The 18,637-nt window shown below is 41.5% G+C and overlaps 1 protein-coding gene across 1 annotated transcript in view; it reads left to right on the forward strand.

Moving 5' to 3' along the window:
• Positions 1 to 1,664: 1,664 nt before the first annotated feature.
• The window catches only part of LOC115165990 (par-6 partitioning defective 6 homolog beta (C. elegans)), a 40,928-nt gene continuing 23,955 nt past the window's right edge, over positions 1,665 to 18,637 (forward strand). The window contains exons 1-2 of the mRNA XM_029719575.1: positions 1,665 to 2,105; positions 6,158 to 6,380. Coding sequence (XP_029575435.1) covers positions 2,043 to 2,105; positions 6,158 to 6,380 — 286 coding nt within the window. The 5' untranslated portion in view covers positions 1,665 to 2,042. The remainder of the gene's footprint in view (positions 2,106 to 6,157; positions 6,381 to 18,637) is intronic.

Below are 18,637 nucleotides of genomic sequence, written 5' to 3' on the forward strand. Positions count from 1 at the left end.
GTGAAACCCATAGATTAGGACCTAATGAATTAATTTCAATTGATTGATTTCCTTATATCACTAAAATCTTCTAATTTGTTTGCGTGCCGCGTTTATATTTTTGTAGAGTGTAGTTTTCCTTCCAAAAAATTGTAATTAAGTATGTTAAAATCCATGTTTTCATGTTGTATATCTTTTAGTTGTCGCATTAAATGCTTTCTATATTTGTATATGCATTTCTACAATTTAAAATTTGTTTGAGGTTTTTAAGTCATTGAAATGTGGAACTACTGACATTTTTTCATATTGGCACATGCAAATTGTGTAATTTAGGCTACTGATAGTCCCTAACTATATCAAATGTCAAACCAAATGACCATGGGCATTACGTTCTGGGTCGTGTGCAGCTGCGCTCAGAATTGCTGATTACTTGGGCGCTAACTGCCAGCTGTGGGCAGAATTGAAATAATGTCGCGTTCAAAACAACCGGGAACTCGGAAATCTCCGACTTCCTTGAGTTCAGGACAATTGGAAACTCTAAAAAAAATTAAATAGCTGTGACTGGGAAAAATCTTTTTGAATGTCATCGTACTCAGAATTCCAATTTGGGAAATCTGGCCTCTTTCTAGAGCTCGGACTTGCCGACATGAAGATCACTGACGTCATGACTTGACTTCGGTTTTTCTGAGTTCCCAGTTGTAAGTCGCTCTGGATAAGAGCGTCTGCTAAATGACTTAAATGTAATAATGTAATGTCTTGAACGCATTGAACGCATCACAAACGCAACCCAAGGAAAACTGTTATGGTAGCCTTCATTGCACGACATACCATTTTTTCCTATCATCTTGCAAATCTCAGTTTTTGACGAGACTTACTTTATGACAAAAATGTTCCTATTTACACATTGTAGTACTTTTTGACACTAAACTAAATGTTTCTGACTCATATAATCAATGTTACAGGCCGTTTTCAAATGAAAAGGTTGCTTTTTATGAGCAGTCACTCTTTAATGCTGTCATGGTTTTCCCATTTATAACAACGTTTTACATCTTTATAGGGGGTTCATATTGATGGCTCGATTGTCTCATCATCATGACAGTTGTCCAATTTCTTGTGAATCTTGGGACAGAGGCAGTGGAGCACACTATATTTGAAAGAGAATACAATGAAATACTGTAACAGGGGTAAATGGAAACATATTGCAGTAAGTGGGTTGAAAGGAAGAATAAATACATTATGTTAGTTAGATGTGATATTATATGTCAAATCACAGTATTTGAAGACATCAAATAGATAAACCATACATATTCTGTGATGTTTCATACTGTACGTAAATTTGAACTTGCTGAATTTAGTCTTTTGATGACGATTGTCTGCGCTAACACCAGATGGCCACAAGATATCGCAATTTCACAAGATACAAACAGCTATGAGTTTGGGAAAGGAGTGGAGCAAACTCACCTTGGCCAAGGTGAATTTGTGAATGTTTATATTTGCTTTACTTTATAGACAGAAATATATCACCTTGTAGTTCTTAGGGCTACTTTATTTGTACTAAAAACACTTTACCATTATAAAATACACTTGAGGCATTTATTCACAATTTAGGACATGCAGACAAACAGAAAAACAGTTAGACAAGATTATTTTATTATGTGGACAAGAGACAAAGATTGATCGACTTTTTGGTTACGTCATATAAGCGAATGCGTTGTTACAGGTGAAAAGTGATCAAGTTGTACTTGAATCTTACTAGCGGGAGCGCGCCTGTTGGGAACGAGTGCAGTTTCCTGGGTGCGTGAAAGCGTCACACAGGACAATGAAGTGGTTAGCTGGGGATGTGGCGAGTATGAGAAGATAAATTACAGCAGGTTGGTTGGCTGGCGTTGTCGCATTCTCGGAGGAGGACAACGCAAACGAGGGAATTAAAGTGTCTTATGAGGACACACAGACAACTGGAATACCTGTGTTGATATCATTTGGGATAAAGGGGAGTGCGAAGGCGACGAGGGCAGCCCCGCGAGGGCAAGTGTGTGCTGCTGTGGCGGTCCTGCTAGCGAAAGATGAACAAGCACCACCGAGTGCCGAGCAACCGAACTCTGAGCTCCGTGGAGGTGAAGAGCAAGGTGCGTTGCTTGCAATATTAGCTAGAAAGTTGCCAGTATGAAACAGCTACTATGTAACTATTGTATGAGTTATTGAAGGCTCTTAGCTTGCTACTTGCATATGATGGCAAAATTAGCCTGCTAAGTGGCTTGTCAGCAAGTTATGTTGTAATTCAATTGTCTCGTCTGCGCCAGCTAGCTGTACCAGTTTGCTTGCTAGCTAACGCGTTAGTTGGCCAGCCAGTGATTTATCCAGCGAACGAACAAGTGTCAAATGTGGATTGGTGTGAGGAAGGTATGTGTTGTTATCCAATGCGTGGATGGATGTTTTACCACATTGTCTATTTGTACGAATTAAATTATTACGCCGTGGTCGGAACCCTGTCAAAAGCTTTGGAGATTAGGCAATGTTGTGACTGTACCCAGCCACTCACGTAATGAGCGAATACTTGTCAACGAACCACACATTGCTGTGGTTGAGTTTGGACAATATGTTACACAATTTTATATGATCTGATTGGATGAATGTTTATGTTTACAATGAACTAACTCAAATAAGCATACTGAACAAGCTTCAAAAGCATCTGAGAGACACATCTGTGATTGCATCGCCTACTGTCTGGTTGTTAATTAGGTTTGCTAATCGTTTATGAAGGTTGTTGGCCTAGAGTGCTGACAAGTCATTCAGCTGTTTATAGTCCCGTGCGCAGGTGCCAAAGGCACAAGTGATCTTGCTTCCTTCCGCATAGGATTGCTAATAGTAAACAAAAAAGTAATTGCGCAGTTTGGGTTCATAATTCGTACCTCCTAAATAGCTACATTTTCCATTATTGGGATCATCCCAAAATGTAATATCCAGTCTTACTATTGGAATGTCACATAATAGTAGTAATAATAATGCAGGGGTCCCTTCATCCATTCAAAACACGAACTTTTTCATCAGCACATGTTATGAGATGTTGTCAAGACTACAGACATTAGTCTCATGAAAAGGATGACGGTGGTACCAATCCCCAGTTTCCCAACTGAAGATAATGAAGAATACAATTTCTGTGTGGTCTTCAGCCTGATTAGACAATGGGGCGCTAATCAACCGTACAAACTCAGTCCCCCGCACTGTGCAGCAGTAACCACAACACTGCTGGTCGCTGGGGGCACCTTCGTAATGTAAAAAAGGGACGGGAGGGTCCAACCCTTGTCTTTCAACTCCAATGTTACACTTTGGCAACAGGCATTGCTCCAACCATGTCGAACAAAACATGTTTGTGGTAAACTGCCCTCACTAATAGAGTACCACCAACAAAAGTTACTGTCACCAGTGTAATTGATTTGGTAGATTTCAGGTAAGTATTTTTCCTATCATGTGACAGCGACAGAGATGGGTGTGTGAGTCCCTATTTCTGTAATTATAGACTGCTATGACATACACAGGCACAATCATAAACACATCTGCATTTTGAACATTTTAACTGATGCACAGATTGTACTCATTTTCACACATATGAGCCAAGGACACATAATCAGAATTTGTACTAAATGAGTGATGCTCTGGTCTTCAAGACTCTACCTATCACATAGTGGTCCTGAGTCAATTGTTTGAGATTTATTTGATAAAAGGTTTAATTTTGTCTTTACTCTTTTAAACCATAGAAACACATTGAATAACACATTCATAAATGGCAAACAATAATACATCATAAGGTTTTGAAGTGTCTGTCCTATATCAATGAGGTATATGAGCTCAGGAAATATTGTAGTTTTTTTTGGACACATATTTAACCCCTTTGTTTGTTTGCACAAAACTACCTATATACAGTGCATTTGGAAAGTATTCAGAGCCCCTGACTTTTTACACATTGTTACGTAACAGCTTTATTCTAAAATTGATTTAAAAATTCCCCTCAATCTACACACAATAGCCCATAATGACAAAGTTAAAACAAGTTTTTAGAAACGTTTGCAAATGTATAATTTATTTTTAATTTCCATAATTATTCAGACCCTTTACTCAGTACTTTGTTGAAGCACCTTTGGTAATGATTACAGCCTCAAGTCTTCTTGGGTATGACGCTACAATCTTGGCACACCTGTGTTTGGGGAGTTTCTCCCATTTTTCTCTGCAGTTCCTCTCAAGCTCTGTCAGGTTGGATGGGGAGCGTCTCTGCACAGCTATTTTCAGGTCTCTCCAAAGATGTTTCAATCGGGTTCAAGTCCAGAGTCTGGCTGGGCCACTCAAGGACATTCAGACTGGTCCCGAAGCCACTCCTGCGTTTTCTTGGCTGTGTGCTTAGGGTCGTTGTCCTGATGGAAGGTGAACCTTCGCCCCAGTCTGAGGTCCTGAGCACTCTGGAGCAGGTTCATCTTTCCCTCTATCCTGACTGGTCTTCCAGTCCCTGCCGCTGAAAAACATCCTCACAGCATGATGCTGCAACCACCGTGATTCATCGTAGGGATGGGTGCCAGGTTTTGTCCAGATGTGACGCTTGGCATTCAGACCAAAAAGTTCAATTTCGGTATCATCAGACCAGAGTATCTTGTATCTCATGGTCTGATGGTCTTTAGGTGGCTTTTGGTTAACTCCAACTGGGCTGTCATGTGCCTTTTTACTGAGGAGTGGTTTCAGTCTGGCCACTACCATAGAGGAACTCTGGAGCGCTGTCAGAGTGACCATCGGGTTCTTGGTCACCTCCCTGACCAAGGCCCTTCTCCCCCGATTGCTCAGTTTGGCCGGGCAGCCAGCTCAAGGAAGAGTCTTGGTGGTTCCAAACTTCTTCCATTTAAGAATAATGGAGGCCACTTAGGGACCTTCAATGCTGCAGAAATGTTTTGGTACCCTTCCCCACATCTGTCCCACGACACAATCCTGTCTCTGAGCTCTACGGACAATTCCTTCCACCTCATGGCTTGGTTTTTACTCTGACATGCACTGTCAACTGTGTGACCTTATATAGACAGGTGTGTGCCTTTCCAAATCATGTCCAATTAATTGAATTTATCACAGGTGGACTTCAATCAAGTTGTAGAAACATCTCAAGGATGATCAATGGAAACAGGATGCACCTGAGCTCAATTTTGAGTCTTATAGCAAAGGGTCTGAATACTTATGTAAATAAGGTATTTCTGTGTTTTATTGTTATTACATTTGCAATTCAAATGTAAAAACAATTTGTTTGTATAAGTTACCTTCAGATGAGTCCCGTGACACTGGTGGTCATGGAGAGAACACCACCGTTTTTAGGGATGTCTCATGGTTCGACAAACACCTCTGTAGCTCGGCCACCTTCCACCTCAGATGCAAAAGGTCAATATAGGCGGATGTGGTGGATTGAGATGTAGCCGAGCTTATTAAACTGACAGATTTTGCTGGGCATTTTTTTGTTACTTGTACAGAACAAAAATATGAACTCAACATGTAAAGTGTTGGTCCCATGTTTCATGAGCTGAAATAAGATATTCCAGAAATTTTCCATCCTCACAAATAGCTTATTTCTCTCAAATTTTGTGCACTAATTTGTTTACACCTCTGTTAGTGAGCATTTCTCCTTTACCAAGATAATCCATCCACCTGGCAGGTGTGGCATATCAAGAAGCCAATTTAAACTGCATGATCATTACACAGGTGCATGTTGTGCGGGGGACAAAAAGCTACTCTAAAATGTCCAGTTTTGTCAACACAATGCTACAGATGTCTCAAGTTTTGAGGGGGAGTGTAATTGGCATGCTGACTGCAGGAATGTCCACCAGAGCTGTTGCCATAGAATTTAATGTTACTTTCTCAACCATAAGCCACCTCCAATGTTTTAGATAATTTTTTTATAATGTGTCCAACCGGCCTCACAACAGCAGACCACATGTAACCACGCCAGCCCAGGACCTCATATTTTTGTTCAGTGTGCATTTGACATATTTACTTATTCCAACCACTGTGTAATGTTTTTCTGCTTTTTCAAAACTGTTTGCTGCAAAATTCTTTCTACAAACACCAAGGTCATTATCCTTTCTCCTATCCAATCTTTTAACTGCGGTCTGTCTGTGTCTCTGTCTGTCTGTCTGCGCATTCCTATATGTCCCAGTTTGGGGCCGAATTCCGTCGGTTCTCCCTGGACCGGTCGAAGCCGGGCAGATTTGATGAGTTCTATGGACTCCTGCAGCACGTGCACCGGATCCCCAACGTGGACCTGCTGGTGGGTTATGCCGACGTCCACGGCGACCTGTTGCCAATAAACAACAATGACAACTACCACAAGGCCATCTCTGTGGCTAGCCCACTGCTACGGCTCTTCCTGCAGAGGAAAGGTAAGAAAGGATCAATCAAATGTATTTTACATCCAATAGCAAGCAATGCAGAGGCAGGAGCACAGTGTCTACGAAACTCTGCCTTGAAGGTAGGAACATAGGAAGAAACCTAGAAAGGAACCAGGCTCCGAGGGGTGGCCAGTCCTCTTCTGGCTATACCGTGTAGAGAAGGATCGCACAGAGCCAGGGGGCAGGTCAGTATGGGGCAGAGGGAAGGATTATGTTACTTTTTTAAAATTTTTTAAATCTTTTTACTGCTGTTTGAACTTCTATGGTGATTGTAGTGAATTGCTTACTTGATATAAAAAAACAACAAGCTCTTGTCATGTGAGATTCAAATCAAATTTTATTAGTCACGTGCTGAATACAACAGGTTACAGTGGAATGCTTACTTACGAGCCCCTAACCAACAATGCTGTTTAAAAAAAATACGGATAAGAAATAAAAGTAACGAGTAATTTAAAAGCAGCAGTAAAATAACATTAGCGAGACTATATACAGGGTACCGGTACAATGTCAATGTGAGGGGGCATCGGTTAGAGGTAATATGTATATGTAGGTAGAGTTATTAAAGTGACTATGCATAAATGATAACAACAGAGGGTAGTGGGGGTGGGGGACAGGCAATGCAAATATTCTGGGTAGCCATTTGATTAGATGTTCAGGAGTCTTGTGGCATGGGGGTAGAAGCTGTTTAGAAGCCTCTTGGACCTAGACTTGGCGCTCCGGTACCACTTGCCGTGCGGTAGCAGAGAGAGCAGTCTATGATTAGGGTGGCTGGAGGCTTTGACAATTTTTAGGGCCTTCCTCTGATACCACCTGGTAAAAAGGTCCTGAATGGCAGGAAGCTTGGCCCCAGTGATGTACTGGGCCGTTCACACTACCCTTTGTAGTGCTTTGTGGTCGGAGGCCGAGCATTTGCCATACCAGGCAGTGATGCAACCAGTCAGGATGCTCTCGATGGTTCAGCTATAGAACCTTTTGAGGATCTGAGAACCCATGCCAAATCTTTTCAGTCTCCCGAGTTGGAATAGGTTTTGTCGTGCCCTCTTCACGACTGTCTTGGTGTGTTTGGACCTTTCTAGTTTGGTGATGTGGACACCAAGGAACTTGAAGCTCTCAATCTGCTCCACTGCAGCCCGTCGATGAGAATGGGGGTGTGCTCGGTCCTCTTTTTCTTATAGTCCACGAACATCTCCTTAGTCTTGATCACATTGAGGGAGAGGTTGTTGTCCTGGCACCACATGGCCAGGTCTCTGACCTCCTCCCTATAGGCTGCCTCATTGTTGTCGGTGATCATGTCTACCACTGTTGTCATCGGCAAATTTAAGGATGGTGTTGGAGTCATGCCTGGCCATGCAGTCATGAGTGAACATGGAGTACAGGAGGAGACTGAGCATGCACCCCTGAGGGGCTCCAGTGTTGAGGATCAGCATGGCAAATGTGTTGTTACCTACCCTTACCACCTGGGGGCGGCCCATCAGGAAGTCCAGGATCCAGTTGCAGGGGGAGGTGTTTAGTCCCAGGGTCCTTAGCTTTTTGATGGACTTCGAGGGCACTATGATGTTGAACGCTGCGCTGTAGTCAATGCATAGCATTCTCACGTAGGTGTTCCTTTTGTCCAGTTGGGAAAGGGCTGTGTGGAGTGCAATAGAGATTGCATCATCTGTGGATCTGTTGGGGCGGTATGCAAATTGGAGTGGGTCTAGGGTTTCTGGGATAATGGTGTTGATGTGAGCCATTACCAGCCTTTCAAAGCACTTCATGGCTACAGACTTGAGTGCTACGGGTCGGTAGTCATTTAGGCAGGTTAGATTATTGTTCTTGGGCACAGGCTGCTTAAAATATGTTGGTATTACAGACTCGGACAGGGAGAGGTTGAAAATGTCAGTGAAGACACTTGTTGGTTGGTCAGCGCATGCTCACAGTACACGTCTTGGTAATTGATCTGGCCCTGAGGCCTTGTCAATGTTGACCTGTTTAAAGGTTTTACTCACATCTGCTGCGGAGAGCGAGATCACACAGTCTTCCAGAACAGCTGGTGCTCTCATGCATGTTTCAGTGTTATTTGCCTCGAAGCGAGCATAGAAGTAGTTTAGGTCGTCTGGTAGGCTCGTGTCACTGGGCAGCTCTCGGCTGTGCTTCCCTTTGTAGTAGAGGTCGGCTGATTATGATATTTTTTCAACGCCGATACCGATTATTGGAGGACCCAACAAAAAAGCCAATACCGATTAATCGGCCTATTTAAAAAAAAATATATATATTTTTTTTTCGGGGGGGGTGTAATAATGACAATTACAACAATACTGAATGAACACTTATTTTAACTTAATATAATACATCAATAAATCAATTTAGCCTCAAATAAATAATGAAACATGTTCAATTTGGTTTAAATAATGCAAAAACAAAGTGTTGGAGAAGAAAGTAAAAGTGCAATATGTGCCATGTAAGAAAGCTAACGTTTAAGTGCCTTGCTCAGAACATGGGAACATATGAAAGCTGGTGGTTCCTTTTAACATGAGTCTTCAATATTCCCAGGTAAGAAGTTTTAGGTTGTAGTTATTATAGGAATTATAGGACTATTTCTCTCTATACGATTTGTATTTCATATACCTTTGACTATTGGATGTTCTTATAGGCACTTTAGTATTGCCAGTGTAATAGTATAGCTTCCGTCCCTCTCCTCGCTCCTACCTGGGCTCTTACCAGGAACACATCGACAACAGCCACCCTCGAAGCAGCGTTACCCATGCAGAGCAAGGGGAACAACCACTCCAAGTCTCAGAGCGAGTGACGTTTGAAACGCTATTAGCGCGCACCCGCTAACTAGCTAGCCATCTCACATCGGTTACACCAGCCTAATCTTGGGAGTTGACAGGCTTGAAGTCATAAACAGCGCAATGCACTGCGAAAGCTGCTGGCAAAACGCACGAAAGTGCTGTTTGAATGTATGCCTACGAGCGTGCTGGTGCCTACCACCGCTCAGTCTGATTGCTCTATCAAATCATAGACCTAATTATAATATAATAAACACACAGCAATACGAGCCTTATGTCATTAATATGGTCAAATCCGTGAACTACCATCTCGAAAAAAAACGTTTTTTTCTTTCAGTGAAATACGGAACCAGTCTGTATTTTATCTAACGGGTGGCATCCCTAAGTCTAAATATTCCTGTTACATTGCACAACCTTCAATGGTATGTCATAATTACGTAAAATTCTGGAAAATTAGTTCGCAACGAGCCAGGCAATGAACGCAAGAGCAGTGACACAATTTCATGTTAGCAGGCAATTGTAACTAAATATGCAGGTTTAAAAATATATACTTGTGTATTGATTTTAAAGAAAGGCATTGATGTTTATGGTTAGGTACATTGGTGCAACGACAGTGCTTTTTTTCGCAAATGCGCTTGTTAAATCATCACCCGTTTGTCGAAGTAGACTGATTCGATGAGAAATTAACAGGCACCGCATAGATTTATATGCAACGCAGGACACGTTAGATAAACTAGTAATATCATCAACCATGTGTAGTTAACTAGTGATTATGTTAAGATTGATAGTTTTTTTACAAGATAAGTTTAATGCTAGCTAGCAACTTACCTTGGCTTCTTGCTGCCCTTGTGTAACAGGTAGTCAGCTTGTGGAGTGCAATGTAAGGCAGGTGGTTAGAGCGTTGGACTAGTAACCAGAAGGTTGCAAAAACGAATCCCCGAATCCCCCCTGAACAAGGCAGTTAACCCCCGTTCCTAGGCCGTCATTGACAATAAGAATGTGTTCTGACTTGCCTAGTTAAATAAAGGTGTAAAATAATAATAAAATAAAAAAATTAAATGGCAAATCGGTGGCCAAAAATACCGATTACTGATTGTTATGAAAACTTGAAATCGGCCCTAACTAATCGGCCATTCCGATTAATCGGTCGACCTCTACTTTGTAGTCTGTAATAGTTTGCAAGCCCTGCCACATCCGACGAGCGTCAGAGCTGGTGTAGTACGATTCATTCTTAGTCCTGTATTGATGCTGTGCCTGTTTGATGGTTCGTTGGAGGGCATAGCACGATTTCTTAAGTGTCTGGGTTAGAGTCCCGCTCCTTGAAAGTGGCAGCTCTAGCCTTTAGCTCAGTGCGGTTGTTGCCTGTAATCCATGGCTTCTTGTTGGGGTATGTACGTACGGTCACTGTGGGGACGACGTCATTGATGCACTTATTGATGAAGCCAATGACTGATGTGGCGTACTCCTCAATGTCGTTAGAGGAATCCCGGAACATATTCTGGTCTGTGCTAGCAAAACAGTCCTGTGGCTTAGCATCTGCTTCATCTGACCACTTTTTTTTATTGATCTAGTCACTGGTGCTTCCTGCTTTAATTTTTGCTTGTAAGTAGGAATCAGGAGGATAGAATTATGGTCAGATTTGCCAAATGGAGGGTGAAGGAGAGCTTTGTATGCATCTCTGTTTGTGGAGAAAAGGTGGTCCACAGTATTTCCCCCCCCCCCCCCTTTGGTTGTACATTTAACATGCTGATAGAAATTTGGTAGAAAGGATTTAAGTTTCCCTGCATTAAAGTCCCCGGCTACTAGGAGCGGCGCCTCTGGGTGAGCGTTTTCTTGTTTGCTTATGGCGGAATACAGCTCATTTAATTCTGTCTTAGTGCCAGCCTCCGTCTGTGGTGGTATGTAAACAGCTACGAAAAATACAGATAAACTCTCTAGGTAGATGGTGTGCTCTACAGCTTATCATGAGATACTCTACCTCAGGTGAGCAATAGCTCAAGACTTCCTTAGATTTCCTTTACCAGCTGTTATTTATAAAAATACCAATTCCGCTGCTCCTTTTCTTACCAGAAGCCACTGTTCTGTCCTGCCGGTACAGCGTATAACCTGCCAGCTGTATGTTGAGTGTCGTCATTCAGCCACGACTCCATGAAGCATAAGATATATATTACAGTTTTGAATGTTCCGTTGGTAGTTTAATCTTGCGCGTAGGTCTATTTTATTCTCCAAAGATTGCTCGTTTGCTAGCAGAACGGAAGGAAGTGAGGGTTTAGTCAATCGCCTACGAATTTTCAGAAGGCTGTCCGCCCTCTGGCCCCTTTTTTCTCCGCCTCCTCTTCACGGGGATCTGGGCCTGTCCCGAGAAAGCAGTATATCATTCGCGTCGGGCTCGTCAGACTCATTAAAGGGAAAAAAAGGATTCAGCCAGTCCGTGGTGAGTAGTTGCAGTCCTGATGTCCAGAAGTTTTTTTTTCTTATCATAAGAGACGATAGAGGCAACATTATGTAAAAAATAAATAAGTTATAAATAAACAAACAAAAAAAACTGAATCGGTTGGGGACACGTAAAACGTCAGCCTTCTTCTCCGACTCCATTGTTAGATTCCATGTGTGTAATGCCACAGTCTTTCCTCCTAAATCTCTGTGCTTTTTTTGTTGCATTATAGCTAACCCTTTTTCTAACCTTAACTTAATTATCCTAACCTGCTGTGTTAATTATCATAACCTGCTTCTTAAGTTTTCCCAAACCTGCTACAAAAAGTCAATTTTGACAAAAGCTGTACCCTACTAGACAAAATAAATGAAATGTTTTCTCTTACTTCATGTAGCTAACACATTCATACTTCACTTATTCCTCTCTGATTTATAAGATACTGTTGCCCAAACAACATACTGAATTAGACCTACACCAGCACTGGTATCAGGATGTATTAGCTAGCTACATTTGCTCGGACTCAGTACATTTATTAGCTAGCTGACTGGCTAGCAAGCTAACTAGCGGTTAGCATTAGCCGTTGATATGATTTATTTTAGCCAAAACTTGCTAAGAAAAGACAAACTAGCTGTTTGCAGACTGTAAGATATAAAAACTAATAGTGTAATTATAGAATGTGTGTGGATTTATATTAAGAAGCGAAGTGGAAAGCAGCATCGTTGTCATCAAATCGAGCTTTATTTATACAGCACATATCAGACATGGAATGCAAAGCAATGTGCTTACATGAAGAAACAGAAAATAAAAGCTGAAATATTTACTACATTACAAACATAAGATAAAAAAACTAAATGACACGAACTGAACAATTTTAAAAAGGAAAAGCAAAGCTAAAAAGATGTTTGAAGATCTCTTTTTCTGTCAAACGTTTCAGCCCCCCTCAAGTTCTCTGACAGGCTATTCCAGAGGCTGGGTGCATAATAACTAAAAGGCTGCCTCTCCATGCCTCTTGGTCCTAGGCTTTGTGATAGTTAAAAGGCCAGTGCCAGAGGACCCGAGGGACTTACTTAAAAGCATGTCTGACATGTATAGGGGTGCACAATCGTGGATTGATTTTAAAAACCAATAGAAGAATCTTAAAATTAATTCTACAACTCAGTCAGCCAGTGCAGAGAACTTAAAACCGGTGTAATGTGTGATCTCCTTCTGGTCTTGGTCAGTACCCGTGCTGCAGCATTCTGTATGTTTTGTAGTTGACCAATGTCTTTCTTGGGTAGACCAGACAGGAGAGCCTTACAGTAGTTAAGACTGCTTATAATAAAAGTATGGATGAGCCTCTCTGTATCAGCCTGAGAGAGAAACAGCCAAACCTTGGCAGTGTTCCTCAGATGGTAAGAAGCTATTTTGGTCATATTCCTAATGTGTGATCCAACATTTTGTTCAGAATCTAAAATAACACCTAGGTTTTCTACCTGGTGTCTTGTCTTTTTTGCCTGTGAATTCAAATGTGCAGCTAGATTCTCTCTCTGCTTTGGCTCCAACAATAAGTACGTTGGTCTCCTCTCGATTTAGCTGGTGGAAGTTGTGAGCCATCTAACTATTTAAATCACTGGTATAAGAATGTATCTGTGGAGCTAAAATCCTCTGGTGACATAGAAATGTTAAGTTGTGTATCGTCTGCGTATCAGTGAAATTCAATGCTGTGCTTTCCAATGATGCTGCCAAAGGGGTTAGATATATCTGAACTGTACCGGACCCAAAGTCAAACCTTGTGGAACGCCATATGTGATATGTATTTTCTCTGAGTTATGTTCACCAAGGTTGACAAACTCTCACCCTGTTAAATAGGTCCTAAACCAATTTTAGAACTGGACCTGATAGGCCAACCTACCTCTCCAGTCTATCCAGAAGGACATCATGGTCAACCGTGTCAAATGCAGCACTTAAATCGAAGAGTACAAGGAAAAAGAGCTGTTTGGCATCTGTGTTGGCTATAAGATCATCTACCACTTTAATTAATGCTGTCTCTGTGCTGTGGTGGGCACAAAAAACTGATTTTGAATTTTTCAAAAATACAGTTGGCACTTAAATATTTTAACTATTTGAACATCAATTTTGCTTAAGAATGGAAGGTTGGAGATTGTCAAATTGCTACGTGCTGAAGAATCTAAATTACTTTTCTTCAGAAGGGGTTTCACCATTTTTTGTGCAGTGGGGAAAGTGCATGAGAACAGAGAGTGATTAACAGTAGCTTGCACTTCTTCATATATGCAATTAAAAACTATTTTGAAGTAGGTGGAGGGGATAGGCTCAAGAAGGCAGGTAGAAGGCTTAAGTTGGGATATCACTTTCCTGAGCATGTCTGTGTCAATCAGCGAAAATATATCCATAGTGCCTTTGTGTGGTAGGCTAGGGCATATATCATCAAACTTCTCATCAGGTCTTGCTTGTCTGATACCCAGCCTAATTTTGGGTATCTTATCTCTGAAATATGCCGCAAACTCATCACATTTAGATGTGGAGGAAAGTTCACATAGGTTTGCAGGGGTAGGATTTGATCAGACCATCAATGGTCGAGAAGAGCACTCAAATTATTAATAGTGATCAAGTTAGAAAAAGGAGCCCGTCTGGCATTTTTAATTGCCTTGTTAATATGTGACAAGTTGCTCTCTCAGTATATCATAATAGATCTGCAACTTTGACTTTCTCCACTTCATCAACATATTGTTGCATCTGTTGCATTTATCATGCAGACTGAAAAGGGAACGATCAGCAAACGATCTCGTGGTCCAGCCACTGAGGTATAATAAGAACTGGAGACTGCGTCCAAAATGTCTGACTGTTTAAGATAATCTACTCATGTTCGCATACACCGATTCATGGACCGTCTATATCCGGGGTGCATCTGGTCTATTCTTACCAACATTGCATGCGCACTAGCACTCATTGCGCACAGGGAGCAGTGAGAGCAGCAACAACATCACATTATCCAAAAACATGGCTGACATCAGATGAATATAACATTTTCATATCTTTGGATTTGATAAGATCCTGGACCCTTGGGTCGAGCAACAACAACTGCGCTCCTTGAGTGATGGGGTGGGCTTGATGAGAGCGAGACGACTCAAGTAGCGTTTAACAAGCCTTACATTTGAAATGCGTTATAGAAGATAAAGTAAAACCCCAAACCGGTACGTGCATCAACACCGTTATATAATAAAATACGGTATACTGCCCAGCCCTAATTTAGCCTACTGTCTCACCATGGTACTATAGCATTCTGGACATTTTGATAGTCGTTGAACAATGAATTAGGCCTAGTTGTGTGTGTCCATTCAGTAAGTTTTTCACTGAGGTGATAATTGCTGTTTTTAGTATGGGTGTTGAACTCAGTCTTTAGTCCTTTTTGTCATAATTGAGTGTTCAGTGCAATCTGGTCAATCCAGAGAGACTGGGGCTGTGGGGGGTGAGTCTAAGCTGTCTCAATGTGCCATATGACCTATAGATGCTAAGCCTCTTTGTCAGGGGGGGATTACAGGGGTCACTGTGTCACGCTGTGTGGGCCCTGTGTTTCAATTACATGCTAGACACTAACGTCTTTGGCTGCACCAACTCACCCCTCACACACACACACACACTCTTGAAATCTTTGCCCACCGCCTTTACCCAACAGTGAAGGAAGCAGTTCATTCTGACTGCCTAGTAGTGCTGAGCGGTTAGTGTTTAATTATTTGAATGTTTTTACATTTAACGTGGGTTGAATGATGTAACACAGAATAAAACAATGAATACAATTCCCAGCTTATCACTTATTAACCATTATTTATTCCTTTACTTTAATAAAATATTTTAGTTGTATTTGTTTTATTTGACCTGGAGTCATTATCTCGTCTCTATAGAGCTGCTGCCTATGCTGTCTGACAAAATCACTATTTTAGTAGTTATTCAAAGTAAATAATGCATGACTGCTGAATACCTACTATGAATCACTTAGATCATGTATTTTCAGGTAGAGATGCCTCGCGAAGCAACTGCTCTCAATCCCTCTCCAGCACACGTTCTTTTCTCTTCTCTCCCTTTCCATCTCTGCCCCACACTAACCTAACATAGCAGGAGTAAAAGAAACGCACAGACCGGATAAGTAGGCACGCAATGGATTATGGCCATTGTAGTTAATTACCACATTTTCTGCCCTTAAACTATGTACAATATTGGCCTGTTGGCATGGTTACATCGCACAGTTTGGGATTGGTCTGATGAATCTTTAGAGAAACTTCGCATTGAGCTCACAGGAAAAAACTGAACGAAATGGAATTCAAATAATTTAACTATATTGGTCAATTTGTTGTTTTAAAAATGTCACTTAATACTCCACACTACTGCATGGCCATCGGAAGTTGTAGGATGTGGGTCTATGTATTGTCTTCCTTTACTAATGGTTTCTGGACTGCTAGGCTAGACGATGGTAGGGTTCTTAATATCAAATGACGATGCCTGTATCAGCGTTGTCTCTTTCTCTGGGCTCAGTCTGTGTTAGGATGTTAAGAGCAGGTTGTGCTCTTTGGTTGCCTATTGCTGTCTTTACTCCCCCTCTGCAGTCTGGGAATTCTTTCTAGGCTGTAAGTTTGTGAAGAAATCATGGGGGTTATAAAAGAGCTGTATGTTTTTAGCCAGAATGTTTTCACTCCAGCCATGGCTGACCTTGTCACTGTGGAAGTAAACTAGACTTTTTAAGCAAGTGGCAGACTTTTTTTGTCTTTAAATCCAGATTAAGAACAAAGTTGTCATTGTATTGATGTTTTGATGAGCTGTGTGGATGTGGAATATTGTACATGTTGATGGGGATTCTGTGGAATGTGTGTGGAGTTAATATGTTGGCAACACACATTTAAATATGCAGGGGTATTCAAATAATATGAATGAAAGATGTTCTTTGTATGTCCATGTGCTGTTTGTGGGCTTCAGATGTGGGGGTTGTGAACTTTTTGGACATGATATATCTCTGGTAATGTATGAAATCATTCTTGGGCAGTGTTGGCTTGCCTTCTTTAGGCCTATTTGAGTGTGTGTGTCCAAATGATTGATTTCAGTATGTCAAGCTATTGATGATCGAAATGACCTAGTGATTCTCTCTCACTCACTCTTACACTCACACATGTTTTCCAATCAAAATCCTATTTTTCCTAAACCTAAGTGTAACCCTTAACCTAAGTCTTTGTCCTTGTGGGGGACCTGGGAAATTTCCCCATGAAGGAGAACTTCTTGTTTTGCTATCCTTTTGGGGATTTCTGGTACATAATGAGGATAGTAATATAAACAAGCATAGAAGACAAAAAAAACAGTCTTACTCGTAATGGTGGAAAAAAATGTAGTTGTATATTTCGGGATATAATTTCTGACGATGTATTGTTTTGACAATATAGCAGTAATTTTTGCTATTTGCTACAGTATTTTTCATTCGTACTGTAGCTGGTTCTCCATCTTCTTTTTATATGGTGAGCCAACATGTTTTCAGCACTTATTTCCATGACTGATCAAAACTCTCTTGTCCCTCTGCAGCAGGCATATGGTGAGCAATATGTTGGAACATAAAATCACATTATCAAATCGCAATACATATAGAATAGTGAGAATCACAATACATATGGTATCAGTACCTAAGTATCCTAATAATATTGTATCGTGAGGTCCTTGGCATATCCCAGCCCTGAATCTTACACAATGTCTGGATGTGCAGCCAGTCCCATGCCTGTTTACCTGTTGCCATGGTAGCCCTGAAGAGGCCTGTGCACCATTGTATTAATGGCCCTGGGTATTGTTTAGGGATGATGGGAGCTGCAAAGCCTGCTGGGTGAAATACCCACACACACAGACAACAAACATTGACAGTTTTTATACTTTTTTTTCCTTCTTCTGTCACTTGGGATGTGTGAAGTTAACGGGTTATGTTTATGAATGACACTGTTGCTTCGGCCTGCACGACAAATTGGTTGGATTTAATGTGGTCAGTTGTGAAGCTCCTTTATTTGTTCTCAGTGCAGTATGTTCTGACAGACTCCTCTTGTTTCCTTTTTACTGAATGAGACCAGCAGGAGAGCAGTGTGCCTTCCCCTACCTTCACCATGTCATACAGCCACACTGTTTTTGCTGAGGTCAGTGTAACAGTGTTTATGGTGGTCAGCCAGAGAAAGAGAGCTGTACTCCTCTGTTCTCATCACTTAAACACTATTTAGATAATGTGCTCTTTTTGGCTGGCGCTAGGGCGGCGCAAGTGTCAAACGTACGTCAGTTGCCGATTTCAGGCATGCAGAAACTAGCGCTCTGGTATTTTCCACCCTTTTCGTAAGATTCTGCAATTTACCTGTCTAACATCAGCTCGCTTGTGCTGAGGTGGGAGGGGTGGCAATATTTGAGGTGTGTCCTTAAAAACGAGCGCAAAAGTGACAACTTCATTTAGCGCGAATGGGGAAATTTAGCGGCACCACTGTTGGTTATGGCATGGATTTTGACAGCGGAAGCGCTGCCTATCCAGTAGGGATGTGACAAATGAACAGGGTTGCATAACATTTAAACAGCAAAAAAAAGCATTGGTTTTCTGTTAAACAGACCTTCTCTGGAGATAGTTTTGAAGCGCCATTGAACAGGCATTTTACTTGTCTGTAAAGGAATGCCGCTTTTGAAGTGGTACTAACGTCCATCACTAGACGACCAGAACTGTCAATAAAGTAATCTCGAGCTGCCTGTTCACAGACCACTCTCTCCTAAAAAAGTATTTTTAGAAGTTTGTTGAAGACAATTTAGTAGAAAGAAAACACTTCCACTAGGAATCAATTCCTAAGATTCAGTATTTTTTTGGAACGGAGGAGACTGATTAGTTGCCGTACTTCAGAGAACACAAACACTTGCATCTTTCATAGCGAGCGAGAGAGGGGAAGGGCACAGTATAGGCATGTCTGCCACCAGGCAGATGGAGTCAGAACCGAGCACTAGGGCTATCTGTCGGCAATCAAAAGCTGTATTTCGTAATGGAATGCTGCAGTTCA

This window comes from Salmo trutta, chromosome 28 (genome assembly GCF_901001165.1).
Source record: "Salmo trutta chromosome 28, fSalTru1.1, whole genome shotgun sequence".
Lineage (NCBI taxonomy): Eukaryota > Metazoa > Chordata > Actinopteri > Salmoniformes > Salmonidae > Salmo > Salmo trutta.